This window comes from Bicyclus anynana, chromosome 3 (genome assembly GCF_947172395.1).
Source record: "Bicyclus anynana chromosome 3, ilBicAnyn1.1, whole genome shotgun sequence".
NCBI lineage: Eukaryota > Metazoa > Arthropoda > Insecta > Lepidoptera > Nymphalidae > Bicyclus > Bicyclus anynana.
Window position 1 is genome coordinate 14,686,513 of NC_069085.1, and position 18,661 is coordinate 14,705,173.

At 36.9% G+C, this 18,661-nt stretch overlaps 1 protein-coding gene across 1 annotated transcript; it reads right to left on the minus strand.

The window, feature by feature from the left end:
- Positions 1–3,549: 3,549 nt before the first annotated feature.
- Positions 3,550–9,862, minus strand: LOC112052569 (tubulin glycylase 3A-like). The gene is made up of 9 exons (XM_052891177.1): positions 8,889–9,862; positions 8,527–8,720; positions 8,203–8,378; positions 7,621–8,061; positions 7,154–7,365; positions 6,973–7,063; positions 6,730–6,900; positions 6,383–6,636; positions 3,550–6,294 (listed from the first exon to the last, which is right to left on the minus strand). The coding sequence occupies exons 1-9, from the start codon at positions 9,010–9,012 to the stop codon at positions 5,312–5,314; spliced, it is 2,646 nt and encodes an 881-aa protein (XP_052747137.1). The 5' UTR covers positions 9,013–9,862; the 3' UTR covers positions 3,550–5,311.
- Positions 9,863–18,661: the final 8,799 nt, after the last annotated feature.

The following is an 18,661-nucleotide window of genomic DNA, read 5'->3' on the forward strand; positions in this document are numbered from 1 at the left end:
TCCTGGAAATATATAAAAGAGAGCATTTGACCAGGCATTCATATATGCTCATTTTGGAATAGCTGAAAGTTTGTGTCCACTCATGCTTCTACTACAGGTTGGTAAATACGTAAGGAAAACATGAAGTTTGGACCATGCTGATTGAAAGACATGATTTCTCATAATATCCTGCGGAATACATATAAGAAATACGTTTTGTACTTGGAATATTTAGGATTCTTAGGATAGAATATTATTCTAAATTAATATATTCAGGATGGAATATTTAGGATTCTTGAAACCTACATCTCATAAAGTCACCTTGTTCCAATCTCCATCGGTATCGGTATCGCTATCATAGGTCAGTTTAGAGCATTAAGCTGACAAAATTACAGCTTATAAAATGAGGAATAGCCAACACAATTCTCATCCATTATAGTTCTTAATTTACTTAATATTTATAATTACCGGGATTCAGCTTTTTAAAATTGTTAAAAATTTATAACAAATATAACAGCACTTTTAATTACATTACGTCAAATTCCTGTAAGTTAACATTTTATTTAATTTTTAAAAGATTTTGGCTTTTAACTGTAAACAATTATTTATTGTTATTTCTACGGAATGGACAACAAGAATTTTGAAACATTGTATTGACACTACGTCAACAATATGTCAACGGCTTAGTACCTATTCGTTTAAATCGTATTTTCGTTTACTTGAAATAGTATTTCCATAGTAAACTTTTTTCACATTAAGGTTATAAGGATGGTTAGGATTCGGATGGTTAGGATTCGGTCCTAAAATGTCCTAAAACAACATGTGGGTAATAATTTATAGTTAAGAACAAGTCATAAAGTCAGTCGCGCGCGCGCATCGACGCACGTCGGACGTTTCTTGACGGAAGCGTTTAGTGGTTCTCAAAATGACAACGTTTATAAAGTGTAACAGTTGCAATATAGTGATTGACGAGCTTTTAGCTTACATTCAAAATAAAATCTCGATCGCGGATGAGATAAGTTTGGTGCAAATATGTAAGTCTGCTTTTTCGCCTGAGCAGATTGAGAATGCAAACAAATTACTGCTCGAGTCGTTGCCGAAAGATCAAACGTCAGAAAGAACGGTTCGCAAAGGAAAAGGCAAGGAAAACCGAATGCTACATGACATCATCAGTATTTTCAAAGTTTTCGATCCAGACGCATTGCCAGTTTTTGTGGCTCGAGACCTGGAAAAATTGCCACCAATAACTTTTGACCACCTCGATGTCTCCAAGTTGCTCAAAGATTTGATGATTATACAGTCTGAAATCACAAACATAAAAACTTCGTATGCAACCGTTGAACAAGTCGAAGATTTAAAACGAAAATGTTTAAACGTAAATCAATCCTCGCCGCCCTTCTCAGCTGTAAAAGTAAACATGAAAAGGGGAGCATATAGGGATAGTGGTCCGTTTGGCTTATCTCACTTGGATGAAACGATAATATCAGCCAGTATGGATCCGTCGAACAGTGAAGTATCGCCCCCAAAAGAATACAATCTGAATTTTAGAAGCATTGATTTAAATAAGGTGGAGGGTAGTACTGAGTTTCGACGGAATACATCAGTAAAATCGCAGCGATGCGTCACGAGCGGCAACAACTCCGTCAACGGTGAAGCGACGGTCGGGGTGACGTATGAGTCATCGCGTTTGCCTACGGAGCCGAGCGGCGAGTCGGCGGGGACAGCGGAAAGTAAATCTTATGCGAGTGTCGCCAGGGATCAAAATCGAAATGAAGGGTGGACGGTGGTACAAAGGAAGGCGCCAAAATCCAAAAACCGTTTCATAGGCAGAACGGGCAATGTAATGGTAGATTCGGAGGAGAAATTTAGAGCGGCGGACCGAAAAATACCACTGTTCATAACAAACGTGAGTAAAAATACGACAGAGCCGGATATAATTAATTATATTAGGAGCAAAACAAATGAAGACGTCCGCTTAGAGAAAATCGTAATTAAACGAAAGTGTGAACACAACGCATATAAGCTTTTTGTATCACAGAGCAAGCTGTCGTTGTACCTAGATGTGAATTTATGGCCACAGGGAATTATTTTCCGACGGTTTGTGCATTTTAAGCTCAAGCGCCCGAATGAAACACCTGTATCAGAGGTGGTGACGAATGACTTACTAGCTGTTAATGGATAAAGGTCTAACATGTAAATTTGTGACCTTTAATTGTAAGAGTGTGAAGCGCTCTGCACAGTGTATACGCGAACTTTGTTTGACGTCAGATATAATAGCGCTACAAGAAACATGGCTGTTACAGGAAGACTTGCCCTATCTCGACACGTTGAGTGAAGACTTCAGCTCGACAGGAGTGTCGGCGGTGGATACCGCTGCAGGCATCCTACGCGGTCGTCCGCACGGCGGGGTCGCGCTGTTATGGAGGCGTAGTGTGTTTCAAAATGTGTCTGTGGTGCAGTGTCATAATCCGCGTATTTGTGCTATAAGAATAGTGTTACCGGAGAAATCGTGTATAATTATGAGCGTTTACATGCCTACGGATTCAGTGGCAAATTTAACGGATTTTACTGATACACTAAGCTCGGTAAGTGCGATTATTGACACTCATAGTGAAAGTTGTGTGTATATATTAGGGGACTATAATGCACATCCAACTGAAATGTTTTATAGCGAACTTTCTCAGTTCTGTATAGAGCAAGAATGGACTTGTATTGATACGGATATGTTAGGTTTGATGTCTGATACATACACGTTTGTGAGCGAAGTTCATGGCTCCAAGCGGTGGCTTGACCATTGCGTTGTGACTAAATCCGTTTTAGCTTGCGTACAAAATGTTTATGTGTTGTATGATGTGTTGTGGTCTGACCATTTCCCTCTGGTTGTGGAATGCAACTTAAATGGGTTAATACCAAAGAAACCTGCTATTAACACCTCGCTGAATGAAGTCACATGGGGGGACAGAAATCAAGAGCAGATATACACATATCAGAGAGAATGTCATACTAGGTTAAGACTAATAGACTTTCCACACGAGCTTTGTGATTGCTGTGATCGTACTTGTAGTAATCCAGAACATAGGGTTGCTATTACAAAGTTGTACAGCGACATCGTCCAGGCCCTTCGAGAAGCGTCTGTAATGAGTAGAAAGCCAAGAAAGAGGAAAATTAAAAACAAAGTGATAGGCTGGAATAAGCATGTAGCTGAAGCACACGGGAAGGCAAGACAAAAATTTTTGTTGTGGGTATCTTACGGTAAACCAGCTGGTGGGCCGTTTTATACGGAGATGACTGAGGCCAGAAGAATTTTCAAAGCACGTTTAAAATGGTGTCAAAACCACCAAGAACAGGTAAAAATGGACATTCTGGCCTCACATCATTCTAAAAATGACTTTAGGGGTTTTTGGAAGCATACAAATAAAATAAATGCTAAGCCTTCTATACCCGTGAGCGTCAGCGGCGTGAGCGACCCTGAAACGATTTCCAATGTTTTCAAGGACCACTTTTTTGTAAAATCGCCATTGGGGCCCTCTCATTTGATGCCTGATGTTGAGACTGACAGGGTGGTGGGGATACAATTCAAGTATAAAGAAATTGAAAGCACTATCAAGCATATGACCAGAGGTAAATCCCCGGGCCATGATGGTCTTAGCATCGAGCATCTACAACATGCTGGGCCACATCTACCGAGGGTCTTGGCCATGTTGTACAACATTTGTATTAGCCACAGCTACATGCCCAGTGAGATGATGCGTACTATAGTTGTGCCTATAGTGAAAAACAAAACCGGGGACTTATCCGATAAAACCAACTATAGGCCCATCTCATTGGCTACTGTCATCGCGAAGGTATTTGACAGCATGCTTAACTCTCACTTAAATAATTTCTTTAGACCACACGACAACCAATTTGGTTTCCGACTTGGTTTGTCTACTGAGAGTGCTGTTTTGGGGCTGAAGCATGCTGTCACATACTATGCCAAGAGGAAGACTCAGATTTACGCCTGTTTTCTGGACTTGTCTAAAGCATTTGACCTGGTTTCTTATGACATCCTATGGCGAAAGATGGAGGAAGCAAAACTACCACCAGAACTCACCAACATTTTTAAATATTGGTATAGAAACCAGGTCAATAATGTCCGGTGGGCAGGCGCATTGTCAGACTCGTATGGGTTGGAGTGCGGAGTGAGGCAGGGGGGGTTAAGCTCACCTACGCTATTCAACCTGTACGTGGATGACTTGCTAGGCGAGCTCAGCAGCACCAGAACCGGCTGCTACATAGATGGAGTGTCTTTAAATAACATAAGTTACGCCGATGATATGGTGCTGTTGAGTGCGTCAATCTGTGGTCTCAGGAAGCTCATAGCTGTATGTGAGGCTTATGTGGAGAAACATGGTCTTGCCTATAACACTAAAAAGAGTGTAGTGATGGTCTTTGAGGCAGAGGGTAAAACATCTAAAAATCTAACCCTTCCACCTATCTCGCTGAATCGCGTAGCATTAGAGAGAGTGAATAAAGTCAAGTACCTCGGACACATGTTGACCCCTGACCTTAGAGACGACACTGACATCGAGAGAGAACGGAGAGCGTTATCAGTAAGAGCAAATATGCTGGCTCGCAGGTTTGCGCGGTGTTCATATGCCGTTAAAATTACGTTGTTCAGAGCATACTGCACTAGTTTCTACACGTGCAGCCTGTGGGCCAAATACTCTCAAAAATCTTATAACGCTCTCCGTGTACAATATAACAACGCATTCAGGGTGCTGATGGGGTTGCCCCGCTTTTGTAGCGCATCGGGGATGTTCGCGGATGCGCGTGTTGACTGTTTTTACGCCACAATGCGCAAACGTTGTGGATCCTTGGTGCGCAGGGTGCGGGGCGGCACCAACAGCATTCTAGCAATGATTGCGAGCAGGTTGGACTGTAAATATGTGAATTACTGCTGTTCCATGTCAAATGGATTGGAGCGGCAGTGACACACATATTACGAGTACTAGAAATAGAATAAGTTATATTACTATACTTAAGTAGTTTATAAGTTACTAACACATTGTATTTTTACTAACATAACTATGAGCCTATTGAAGTTTGAAATAAAAGTATTATTATTATTATTATTATTATTATAAAAAAAAAACATTTTATTTATAGAATTTAAAGGCGCCAACATTGTGATTAGTAAATATATCTGATATCTAACAATATCTAATAAACAAGAAGAACACTTCATTAATATAAGTCTTAACTTTCTTAACAAAAATAGTTTTGAACACGTTTAAAGTACCTACTTTAGAACCACGAAATTATCTGTCATTTAAGGAATGAAAAATTATGTTTATTTTTGTTTTTTTAAATATACATTTTGAGAAATATCGTTTAAAGGAGTAATCGAAATGCGGTACGGTGTTATTGATGTACAACTATTTGAAAACCTAATTGATTTCTTAGCTCTATTTTCATCGTTTAGCTTACAATACAATATACTTTTGCCGATAGCACTTAATTTTTTAATAGTATTTGCACTGTCGTCATAACTGCGAGAGCTCAACGGTTCTAAAGCCGGTTTATGATTAGAATTGACAACGCCAGATTTAGTTTGCCGTACGTTGGTAACTACTGGTTCGTTTCTCGCTGACATTTTATTCTGAACAGATATCGTGGACCGGAGGATACTGGCTGTTTCTCGTTCCCATTCAACTGGATCAATGTAACATCGTTTATTACCTACCGACCTATCTATCTTCGGTCTACTTTTTTCCGCTTTACTTGCTGATTCTGTTCGGTATTTGCCAACATGATTGAAGGACTGACTATCTTCTGGACGACAACAGGAGTGAGGCACGATTCGACGCTTAGATTCTGCGTTTCTTTCGCGCCGTCCTCGCAGTGTCCTAGAAGAGAGCGCAGATGTTTTACGCTTTTTGTTACTACCTTTTAGGGATTGACCAGATTTAACCACTGCAACGGCTTGGCGTACCGTAAGTGATTCCTTGGGTCCTATAACTAGATTGTCTTTGTTCATCGGCAGTGAATCATAAGGGTTTAACCAAGACAGAAAATCTGTGATAATTGGCCCGTTATATTCATGTGGAACTGGTTGGTCTGGGTCAGGATTAGAATCTCCGGATGGAACAGGAGGTCCGAGTGGTGTAACGCTTCTTGGTTCATGTTTACGTTCCTTCGTCTTCTTGATAAGCCTTTTGCCGTTGATGCATAATGATAATCCAAGATATGCCGGGGCTTTCGGAATAAACTGTCTGTAGGCCAATTCGAAAGTTCCCGTGTCAGCTTCAGGATTAAATCGTCTGTCTAGAACAACTGGAAATATGTATGAAGTAGGTTAATTAATACAAATCAAATTCACACACAAAAACCTAGACACATTTCACATTAAAGTATATATCACCTTTTATCACATCTTCTAAGCATTGTGGACATAATCTTGCAGTAACAGATGTGGTCGGTGCCAAATCTGGACTAGAATTGATCTCGATGAGCCATGGTGTAAAATCATCAGTTAACATAAAGTCAGCTCCGTATAGTTCAAAGCTGTTATGTCTTTTGTCCATAGTTTCCTGACACGCTAACATGGCTCCTACTAAACACTGCTTGATCCCAGGATAAATTTTGGTGTCCCACAATTCATACTTCCCTATCTGTCTTGATACATAAAACGATTAGTTAATTTCATTTTCTATTAAAACAATGAAAATAAATTTCATTTTCTTCTACTGGTTTTTAGTTCATATTTACCTAAGATATGCTTTGAATGTGTGACAATCCCACATATTTTCGTCCGGCAATGCTTTATCTCGTTCGCCATTATTCTTGTATTTAGTTTGCACAGCGTTGTTTGTAAGATGCACAGATTCGTGGTAATTGGATAAGCTGAATATTTGAGAGCTGAACCGCAAATAGCTGTCTCTAAAAATAAAATCAGAATTTCACTATGTTGGCTGAATTAATAAAGAATTCTTCTCTTTAATCAGTTCTTACTTGTACACCCATATCGTTAGTGGTTGGGAATTCGTTATTAAAAACCACTGTCGTATATCAAACTTGGTGTCGTAAATAACTAACGGGTTTTCTGGAAAAAATATTTCATGATAAATCAACTAATTTATGTATCTAAATATTAAGTTTGAAGACTTATTCAGATTGTAAAACGCCATTTTACCAATATATTTTTGTACCACGTATCTAGTTTTTTGTGCCGGAACGTTAATTAGGCCTATAATGTCTTTTATATTATTCATAAGTTGTATTCCTCTGCCGCGGCACTTATTTCCGGGTTTTACTATCCAGATATTGAAAACACCGTCAATATCAATCTGTGGCCAAAACTTCGTCATTGTTCCCAATGCTTTTGCTGCTTTTCGTTCCAAATTTCTGAAAACCAGCAAATATAATTTCTTAATACAATTACCGACAGAGGTCTGTTGACATTCAGGTAAATTTCATGCGAAAACAAACAATCGATTATGACAAAAGGCTGATAATTCATTGAGAAGTTTCTAAATGATGCAATCGATGAGCGTGATCTAATCACCACTTAGGCAATCAAAGCCGTTTACAATTAATTAACACGTTTGGAACGATAACAAATTAGAATCATCTTTAAAATGGTGATAACAAATTATTTACCTTAGATTAATGCTTTTATCTTCCAAAAACTTGGCGTTTTCATGTACCAGGAGATAATGATGAGTTAAAAATTGGTCCCATTCATGTTCCCATATATGTACAGTTTGGTCTTCAGTGTCATCGATGTCTTTATGTGTAAAGAAGGAAATGTATTCGTTTAATCTACTTAAGGCAAATTCGATAGCTGTGAACGGTACTTTTCCTTGTACACTCACGAGTTCATGTTCCTCTTTTACTTTTAGTGTATTCGATAACCATTTCAGTATACTTATACAGGCAGTTACTCTAAAATCGTCGATGAACTCTTCCAGACTATCAGAATTATAAATGTTATAGCACCTCGGAAATTTTGTTAACGCTACTCCCGGCTCAGTGTGCCAATGCATTTGAATTAGGGAAGTTGTCAACCCTTCCTTAGTAGTAAATACGGACCTGCAAAATCTGTTTAACAAAATTAAACCATGAAATGAAATCAGTAGGCAATAACTTAAACAGAAAATTATTTCAACATTCTGATTTATTTAAGGTTAAACATGGTGGTGGGTGCCACATTTGTTTAAATTTTCAGGGAGGTAACCATACCTGCTTATAACAACTTCTTTATTGCTAAGCAGCCAATCATATTTATCTCTTTTAGTTGTCCAAAGAAAATCAACCGCGTGATGTTCCATAAACTTGTAGAGGATCATTCGTTCAACTTTCGAAAGCTCCTTTCCTGAAACTCTTTTTGGATCTACAATTGCAGGAGGGTGTCTGACCTTAAATTAGTTCAAACGATTAAATATTTGTTTGGTATGTATTTTTTCCTACTACAAAATTTAAAAAAAACATAGGACTACAAATACCTAGAAGTTCATAGTTATACTTGTACAGAGTTGTAATATAAAATTAAACAGAATACGATACCTTGTGTGACTCATATTTTTCGATCCAACCTCTTTCTAACAGTGCGCGACGCACGGCTGGGAACCCTCCGCCCTTTATCATGAAAACTTTACGTTCCCTCATCGCCGTGTCTGCAATCTTTTTCAGTTCATTCCATCTTTCGTTACTTACCCAGCTCCTGTATTGTCTTAACTGTTCTATTGAAGTTGTATCGGCTTTAAACAGAGAACGTTATTTAACTTCAATTTAAAAAGTTCAATGTAAATGAAATGGAATGAAATGAACATTGCAGTTAAATAGTTTTGCAATGAAGGCGTCACCTTAATAAAATAATTCAAAGCGTTGTCAATAAATTAATGTCCAGTGAAAATTCAATAACACACCTGTGCCATGTTCAGATTTGGATAAGGATACTGCACTAGTCGGCCTCAATTCTTTCTTTGCCACACTTTCTTTATGGAGCTTGGAGTCTGAAACGCTCTCTTCTAGTTCCATCGTTACAGCCATGTACTTTTGAAGTATTTCAAATGGCTGTAAACAAAATTGTGAAATTTTACCATCATTTTTCAAATATGATTACCTAAACGAAAGCGTGTATTCCAATCACGGTTCTGCTACGGACTGGTAACTAAATACATCGGGTTACATCGGGGCAGTGCAATAGCCTACTTTAATTTAACCTACTTTGAGTTCCTGAATATCGTCGAGGCGGTGCGCATCTCCTCCTGGCACTGTATTAAATGACGTCACAGCATAAGCCGTCCTTCAAAAAGCCTACAGAATGGATGCGGAAATTATAAACTGAAATTAGTCTTACCCAGTGTTGAGACCGGCAACTAGAACGGTAGGTAATTTCTAAATTAGGTCAATGCTATGTCGTCTATAATTTTCATCGATAAATATCTAAACGGATGTTGGGAATATTAAAACTATAAATTTGTTGTCATTATAAAATCCATTAGGTATAAAATCAGACAGGTTTGATAGTTGCCATTGGTTGCCATACACGACATGACAATATTGACACCTTTATATCGTTTATTGACAATGAGTTGTGAGGGTGAATTATTTAGAATGTTGTTTCTCTTTATTGTTCTGTGTTACGAGTAAAAGAAACAAATAGATTTCATGCTTTCGAAATCGTCCGAGGACGGCTCTTGTTATATCGTGGAGAAATCTACCTTGGATTACTTGATCATCTTGTTTTACGAGATCCGGCATAAGAAATGTATGTCTACCCTCATTTGTTATTTAATTGGGATTAAGTTTTTTTTTTAATTTATTTAATATCTTTCCCTCATTGGTTAGTTAAAAATAATCGTACAATAGTTTAAAGAATATATCAAGAAGAATTGTAAAAAGGTTGCCTGCTTTTGCACTGCAATTGTGTTGTTGCCAAATATAAACAGTTAAGTACTTAAGTAATGTTGTTTTTTTTTTATTTTTTACAAGTTAGCACTTGACTGCAATCTCAACTTATGGTAAGTGATGATGCAATCTAAAATGGAAGCGGGTTAACTTGTTAGAAGGAGGATGAAAATCCACACCCCTACACAACATCGTACCGGAACGCTAAATCGCTTGGCGGTACGTCTTTGTCGGTAGGGTGGTAACTAGCTACGGCCGAAGCTTCCCACCAGATCTGAACCAATTAAGAAAACCTTAATCAGCCCAGCCAGGGATCGAACCCAGGACCACCGACTTGTAAATCTATCGCACTTACCGCTGCGCCACAGAGGCCCTTATCAGTTATTTAGTTGTCTAATATTGCCTTCGATCTAGGTCATGGTTTCCTAGATTTTGTGTGAAAAATGTGTTTGACCGCAATTTAACTAGGCAACCTATTTGCAATATGTCACTGTGTACATTATCTATCATTTTTTTAAGAGCACTAATGAATAACAGATGAGGTTATAAATATATTTAGGTAAGTATACCGGATCTTAGACCATTGGTTAACATGCGAGAAGTTCGTTTATGTTTATTGCCTTTGCTTGTTTCAATTTCGACTTACGAATAAGTTACCTGCTACTTGAGTAGGATGAAAATCGTTATCATTAAATCAGATCTGGGTTGATGGATATTGTACCTAACTGTACCTACTGATACTTGTAATGATACTTTGGCGATAGACATCGTTTTGACTGATTTATTTATTTAATGGATAGTTACTATTTAAAGCAAAAAAAGAGATGGCAAAGTTTGTAGAAGTTTTAAGAATGAGTAATAAGTTACTTCATCATTATCAACCCATATAGGTTCTATGCTGAGCTCGAGTCTCCTCTCAGAATGAGAGGGGTTAGGCCAATAGTCCACCACGCTGGCCCAATGTGGATTGGCAGACTTCACACACGCAGAGAATTGAGAAAATTCTATGATATGCAGGTTTCCTCACGATGTTTTTCCTTCACCGTTTGAGACACGTGATATTTAATTTCTTAAAATGCACACAACTGAAAAGTTGGAGGTGCATGCCTCGGACCGGATTCGAACCGACACTCTCCGGAATCGGAGGCATAGAGGTCATATCATAGAGGTCATATCCACTGGGCTATCACGGCTCTAATAAGTTACTTACTAGTAATTAAACTGTATATAATGGGTAATGTAATAGGTACTTTTTAAAACCTACTAAGTACCTAAAATGTTTGGTACAAACCTTCCTAGACCATTCACTAGCGGACGTCTGCGACTTCATCCGCGTGATACTCGATGTAATCTTTCAACCCCTATTGCACCCCGTTCTATCATTTATTACCTAACTATCGGACGCCCGCGACTTCGTTCGCGTGGAATACAGTTACTTACAAATCCCGCGGGAATTATGGATTTTCCGGGATGAAAAGTAGACTATGTGTATAACCAGAGTAAAATCTATTTCCATTCCAAATTTTAGTCAAATCGATTCAGTAGCCGCAGCGTCAAGGAGGAACAAACGTTTTTTACACACACAAACTTTCGCCTATATAATATTAGTGTGATGTGATTAGTGTGAAGTGTGATGTGAGTGTGATAGTGTGATATTGTCGTATGTTTTATGTTTAAATAATTTGTAAAATGATTAGTAAACAATTACTATTTTAATTATTACTACTATTTACAAAAATATTACTCAAAACATGAATATACTAGCATACGCCGCGCGGATCCACCCGCGTGGTTCCCGTTCCTGTAGGATTGCAGGGTTTATATAGAACCTTCTAGAGCCTTCCTCGATAAATGGGCTATCTAACACTGAAAGAATTTTTCAAATCGAACCAGTAGTTCCTGAGATTAGCGCGTTCAATCAATCAAACAAACAAACTATTCAGCTTTATAATATTAATATAGATTTTCATTTACTTTAAATTTTTAAAACCTCAAATACTTTTTTATGTAGTAGAATTTTAAAAACTCTTGAATAAAATATTTTTTTTTATAGTCGGAGAATTAACATTCCAGTCAGTAAAATAAAAAGTGTAACTGTTACTGAAATGTCATTTTACTAGTAAAATATAAGTGTCAGTTGCACTTGTCATTTTACTTACTGGAATTTAATAATCGTAAAGTATGTTTCTGGTAGTACAGATGCCAATTTTTAGTAATGTAGCTAGTCGTTTCTTGAGGGGGACGTGGAAAACTCGCACATCGAATATATTTAACACCACAAAATATATTGTGTCCAGAGCCCCCGTTCACATACAGCTTTTAGTTGGCCGACTTAGTCGGCCGATTAAAGAACAGGTATAGAAGACAGCCCGCACATCTGTTCAACTAAATCGTCCAACCAAATCACGCACAATTAAAAAGTCGGCCATCTAAAAATTGTCAGTGAGCGGCCACCCTAAACACTACACCCAATTATAAAAGGGAATGTCCATTGTCCATCCCCGGGCCATATACCGGCAATTAACTTATAATTAAAATCTTGTTATCACTTTAATAATAAAACTATTACTTTATCAAAAAAAGTTTGCCAAACAACAACAACCATAACATTTTATGACATGTTTAATTTGACTAGCTAAGATCGTTGACTTTTGATTGGTTTGTTTGTTCGTTTTCTTGTTTGCTAAAATTGTTGGTAACAGAAAAAAATAATACCTACAGCTTCAAATTTTACTTCACCGCTTTGGTACACCGGCCGAAAATTTTGCGCAAGAAGAGTGATAAAAAATGTTGTTGTCTTAAAGACACATACTTTTATTATGCAATTTATTTAACCAGATACATCATATTATAATCTCCATATACTTATATACGGAGGTGGTATACCCAGTTTCCCGGGGCCGATGTTATACTGGTCGGTGGGCATTCTCCTTTAATTCCCAATACATACATGTAATTTTACACACAATCACATCGCTTACACTCCATAAACAGAAAAATCGATTACCTGATTGATGTTTCGCTGTTCCGTCAAAAGAATCGATATTTTAAAAATTATTTTTATTAGTGATTTAAGTTCAAATACTTCAAAAGAAACGTAATTATACTATTCAGCTGCACAAGCCGGCATTTTTATGGACCTTATTACACGACGAAAATGATGCCTACAACAATGGAAAATCGATTCTTTAGAAATAGTTTATAGTTTATATAAGCGTTAGATCATGGACTCTTGATCTTTGACAGAGGGGTAACATCTAGCGAGTCAGGTTCTTTTGTAATTAATCTGAGGCATGATGTCAGGAATAACATTTTAGCATAGATTTACGATTCGGTACAAGTACCTAATTATAATTCTATGCATTTTAGATTATACTTATTTGGACATATGAGTCGGTATTCCGTACCGACCTTAGACCATTAATGGTCTAAGGTCGGTACGGAATACCCCAGTACCCGTACCTACAACTCTATGGATAGATTAAAGTATCCTCTGATTAAATCCAAAAAGGATGGAACACAAAATTTATTTGTTAAATTCCAAAGTTAACCTTTAATAAATTGAAAAAATTTCTCTTAGACGGTATCTTATTATAGTACATAAATAACGAACAGAATATCTGCATTTATAAGTTGATCATAAAATATAAAAAGTGCACAGCGTAGACAGAGACGCAGTCTACGATGCACAGACTAATAATGTGTCATAAAACGCCAACTTCAGGCCTTTGCGTTTTTTATGTTGGCAACATGTTATGTTTGACAGCGAATTCCGTTTTTAGGTTGCCTAAACTGTTTGGTGACATGAAAGCAAGATGGCGAGTTCATCTCCGGTTGATCGTTCGTTCCGTGTAACTTCAACGCAGAATTTATGACATTTTTTACCCGTTTTGTATATCTTAAAACGTTAGTACTTTAAAGATATTTTCCAATAAAATCTTAAAAGTAGTGATTTAGTGACAGAAACATTTAAAGTTTCTTAGAAATAATTTAAATCGGATGTGCATCTATCCCACCTGAGGAATGTTGATTTTTTTCAGTGATTTGTGATACGGTCAGGTGTTTTCATTTTAGCAACACAAAAATTGTTCTTGCGCAGTGAGTGTCCAAAGTTGCCGAGTTCAGATGTATTTGTGTCGTGGGGATGTTAGATGTCGGGACTGTTTTCAATGTTGGGAAACAAAAGCGTGAACTATTTGTTTTGATAGACCGATATAAAGTAAATTGAGAAGGTCGGACGGAGACTGCTCCGGCCTGAGTGATGGCCTTCAGTGAGGTGAGTGTCGCATACATTCCATTCTTACAATTTAAATCTTATTGTACACATAAGTTAAGACAATAATATACCTATGTTAAAGTACTAAAACAATAATAATTATTAAAGGAACAGATGTTTTACTGAACAAGTTATTGAAATAAAGGTACTGTGTATCTTGAGAATCTCTCTAATGTATATAACCTGCCAACCTATGTTGTTGCTATGTGATTGTTCTAAACTTCTGAGTTTTTTTTTACAGTAAAATAAAAGTAAAAATTTACTTCAGTCATTTTTGATGGTTATAGTAAAAGAAGCAAGTAGTTTTAGCTATTCCATTATTAAAATATACAAACATAATATAGTATCTTATTTGTTTTTGAATTTCTGTCTACTAAAATAGGCCCATAAAAATAAATAATTATAATAAAATTACTTTCAGTTATTTATTGTTTTAACATTTTATGATTTGAAATTTCAGTGGTTGGTTGACAAAGGAAGCTCTTAAATATTGCTATCTTGAGAATTAAAGTATTTGTTCAAAATTTATTGAGGAATGTGTTACAAGATTACTAACTGATTATAGTATGCATATCTGTACCTTCAATATCATATTATGTGATAACTTTCAAATAAGACAAAGATTCTTAACAGAGTTTGATATCTAAATCACTATTGCTTAAGTTGAGAGAATATTTGTTTATTAATGCTGAATATATTTGTGTTTTTTTAAACTTAATCAACATTTAAAACAAAGCAATGTCTACTAAAAGTGGGGGGGACCTCATTTTGTGTCCAGGCCTTTCTTCAGCTTTACTCAAATATTGTAATTATTCAATAATAGCCGATGCCCGTGGTTTCACATTAGTAGCATAGTTCCTGTGCCTGTAAGAATACAGGAATAAATGGGGGTTCTAGTGGTAAATGAATTTTCAAAATTGGTTCAGTAGATCTAGCTAGAGATTATCCCCTACAACACCACAAACTTTACCACTTTATAATATTGGTATAAAAGTTAGGTTCTTTTTTAGCATATTTTTTTATAATAGGTTAAATCGTTACCAACCCATATTTGGCTCACAGCTGAGCTAGTCTCCTCTCAGAATGAGAGAGGTTAGGCCAATAGTCCACCACGCTAGCCCAATGCGGACGGCAGACTTTACACACGCAGAGAATTAAGAAAATCTCTGGTATGCAGGTTTCCTCACAATGTTTTCCTTCACCGTTTGAGACATGTGATGTTTAATTTCTTAAAAAGCACACAACTGAAAAGCTGGAGGTGCATGCCCCGGTCCTGATTCGACCCACACCCTCTGGAATCTGGAAAATAAAAAATGAAATGGCAGAGGTCTTATCCACTGGGCTATCACAGCACTCATAGGTTAAATAGATCAAGACAAATTGACCGATTTACCTTGTCAAGAAATTTTCAGTAAAAGTTCTCACTTCGGATCTATCCTTAGGTGAACTATTTAAAAAATCACCTAGTTTTTAAAATTGCTTTACAACTTTGGTGTGCTTGTTTTTATTCTTGGTCCTCTCTCCCTAGACTGGATGCCCTCAGCAATTGTTAAAATAGTATATATTATATATATTATTATATCCACTAACACTACATATAAAGGGGAAGGTCTGGGCCCTGATAATGAGACCATTTAAATAGGCTGATAATGAGCCCAAGACTAGATGTTAAATTATAATTACTACCTTTATTAGAGTAATACTTATGCAGTTATGCAGCAATCTGATTTATGCATTCATAATGTTTAGTGTAATATGCTAAAAATCGGTATACTACTTTTCTATTTAACACATTCTGTATTTTGTGTATCACGTGAAAATATACTATCCTATTCTAAACCTAACTGCTCACCAGAGAATTTTCTTAATTCTCTGCATTAGTGAAGTCTGCCAATCCGCATTGGGTCAGTGTTGTTGACTATTGGCCTAACCCCTCTCATTCTGAGAGGAGCCTCGAGCTCAGCAGTGAGTTATTGGTTGATAATGATGAAGTCAACTCCAGGCTGCTATTGAAAGATTCTTGTAAAAAAGAAAATCACAATATTTCCTAGCTCAAAAGAATATTCATTTATTTCAAAGTTTACTTTAAAAGCAATTTTGAAATGTCAGGTTATTTTCTTATGGTGGTAACTCGAAAACTTGAAATTTATTTACGAAGTCTTAAACGCGCTCAAGTCAGGACCTCCAAATCTGAAGCCAACCACTGGACCAATCAGGCAGCTTAAAATAAATTAGCTCGTTCCCCTGAATACTCGTAACTAAGGCTAGCCTCACAAGTTGGTAGGTATAGTTACGTAGTGTATTCCCACGGCTCGATTGTTATTCAGCGGGCTGTCGAAGAGAGTGCGTGCGTGGCCGAAACGATATCGCCCGTGGTCGTGAGACCCTGTTACGTTTTCGGAGGTCAAACTGTACCGTAACGAGTTTATTAAATGCACACTGGTTGTGGTTGGCCATGTTTGGCCGCCTTCAATGTTCTGTTCTGGTTCTGGTTCTAGTTGGCTCGTCCTTTCGCGCATAATTATGTCTGCATTCTAGAGAAGACTTTGTAAATGCTAATCGATTAATAACTTATTATCTGTGCCAATCGTTAAGGATTAAAATGAAGTGAATAGACCAGCCTATGTGAGTATTTTATTCACATGTATGTAACTTTTTTTCGAGTCACAGAAAAATATGAGCTATAGTTCGTTTCATGTAGGATGGTGCGGGTGTCAGTTCGTTTCACTCTTGTAAGTTTGCTGCGATTCACGATAATAGTCACCGTACCCATGCTATCTGAAAAACACTTTAAGTGTCATTGAATAGGGATTAAAATGTAGATGATATTGAACAGAATGCGGTCCTCATATTATGAACACTCAAATCCTCAGAGCGCCTGGTCTATTTGTGAAAATAAGTTATGAGATCACTCTGGGATCTTACTCTAGAATTTGATTTTTATATTACTTATTACTCTAGAATTTGATTTTTATATTACTTATTACTCTAGAATTTGATTTTTATATTATAGGATACCAAAATTAAAATGTACATTTTCGTCACTAACAACGAAGTTGCTATGGAAACTAACCAAGTCACAGCGCAGTAACTTTACAGTATTCTCGTATTAAAAATGTGTTACCTTTACGATTTAATTAAACTACCAACTTCAGCCCCTGCATTCTGTAAAGTTACAGCGACATTTTATTTTTGGCATCCTATAAAAATAAACTAAACAAAACTTGTAATAGACGAATATTACATTGACGAATATAAAATAGCAGAATCACACCCCTTGTTTGAGATATGAGTACAACGAAATCATTGTAATTTCCGTTGCAAATATACTTATAGGCAGGTGCTAACTATTTATTTTAAGTGCTATCACATACCAATGTTATCATAATAGTGATACTACGATTATTTCTGTAATCATTTACACGATAGTTCAATTATTTATCACAAGTCGATTCAAAACTTGAATCCTCAATAGTTTTACGTGTAGGGCTCGAAAAGACTATTGTAGTAAGTATTATTAGCGCAATTTTCCGTTGTGTTGGAGGTGAAAGACGAATGTTAGCTGAACATTTTAAAATGATAATGGTTAATAGGTATGCTTTTACAAATAAATATGGAATCTTTAGAAATGTCGAATTAACTGAAAAAAAGAACTCCACAGTTTATCATCGCGTAATAGACAATAAAAATATTACTTAATAGGTACTCAATCTATACTATTTATACTAATATTTGTATATATCAGTTGTAGTAGTAATATTACTTACAGTAAAAATTAGCTTTGTATTTTTTTTTACATTATATGTATAGGCGAGCGCTTAGCTGCCTGCAATCATGCTTGGCAATAAGCGATGCAGCCTATGGTGGAACATTCTAACTGTTCATAAATATGGCTCAGTGACAAAATCGTATGTCAACAATGTTCTGTTTGCGTTATGACTAGTGCGTTATCTATCCGGACCGCGGTTTCCTAGCAGGGCCCCCAATCGCACCCGTGTGTCACAAATGCAGTCGTGCATAACCATCACGTGATCCTATTCACCCGCAATATACATTCTTCAATAAAAATTCGATTCCATTACAATTGGACGCGTTTTCACGCGAAGAGAAAAATTACGATTGATGACCAATAGCGGCAGTGTTGAACTATAGCTCTCTCTTTCGTTGGATTGGGATGAAAGAGAGCGATATTTTACATTCGTCTTTCTCTAGTCTCGAAATATGTTTTGATGCTCATCTTAAGCATAAAGTTGTGTTCCAATAAGTTTTGAACGACTTACTGTAGAAAATTCACTTTCAATTAGAATTTGTAACATTTAGAATGTTTCAATTGTTTTCCAGCAGTCCAGTGGAAATATGTCCCAGTAACAAAGTCGTATGTAAACAACGTTCTGTTTGTATTATGAGTAGCGCGTTATCTATCCGGACCGCGGTTTCCTCGTAGGGCCTCCAATCGCACCCGTGTGTCACAATTGCAGCCGTGCATAACCATCACGTGATCCTATTCAGCCT

What these genes read in the sequence shown, in the direction of transcription:
- LOC112052569 (XM_052891177.1), bottom strand. Translation starts at nt 9,012, where the DNA reads ATGGCTGTAACGATGGAACTAGAAGAGAGCGTTTCAGACTCCAAGCTC. An exon ending in CGTGGTACAAAAATATATTG is followed by an intron (nt 7,064 to 7,153) that starts GTAAAATGGCGT and finishes TATTTTTTCCAG; the next exon opens with AAAACCCGTTAGTTATTTAC. An exon ending in ACATTCAAAGCATATCTTAG is followed by an intron (nt 6,637 to 6,729) that starts GTAAATATGAAC and finishes TTATGTATCAAG; the next exon opens with ACAGATAGGGAAGTATGAAT.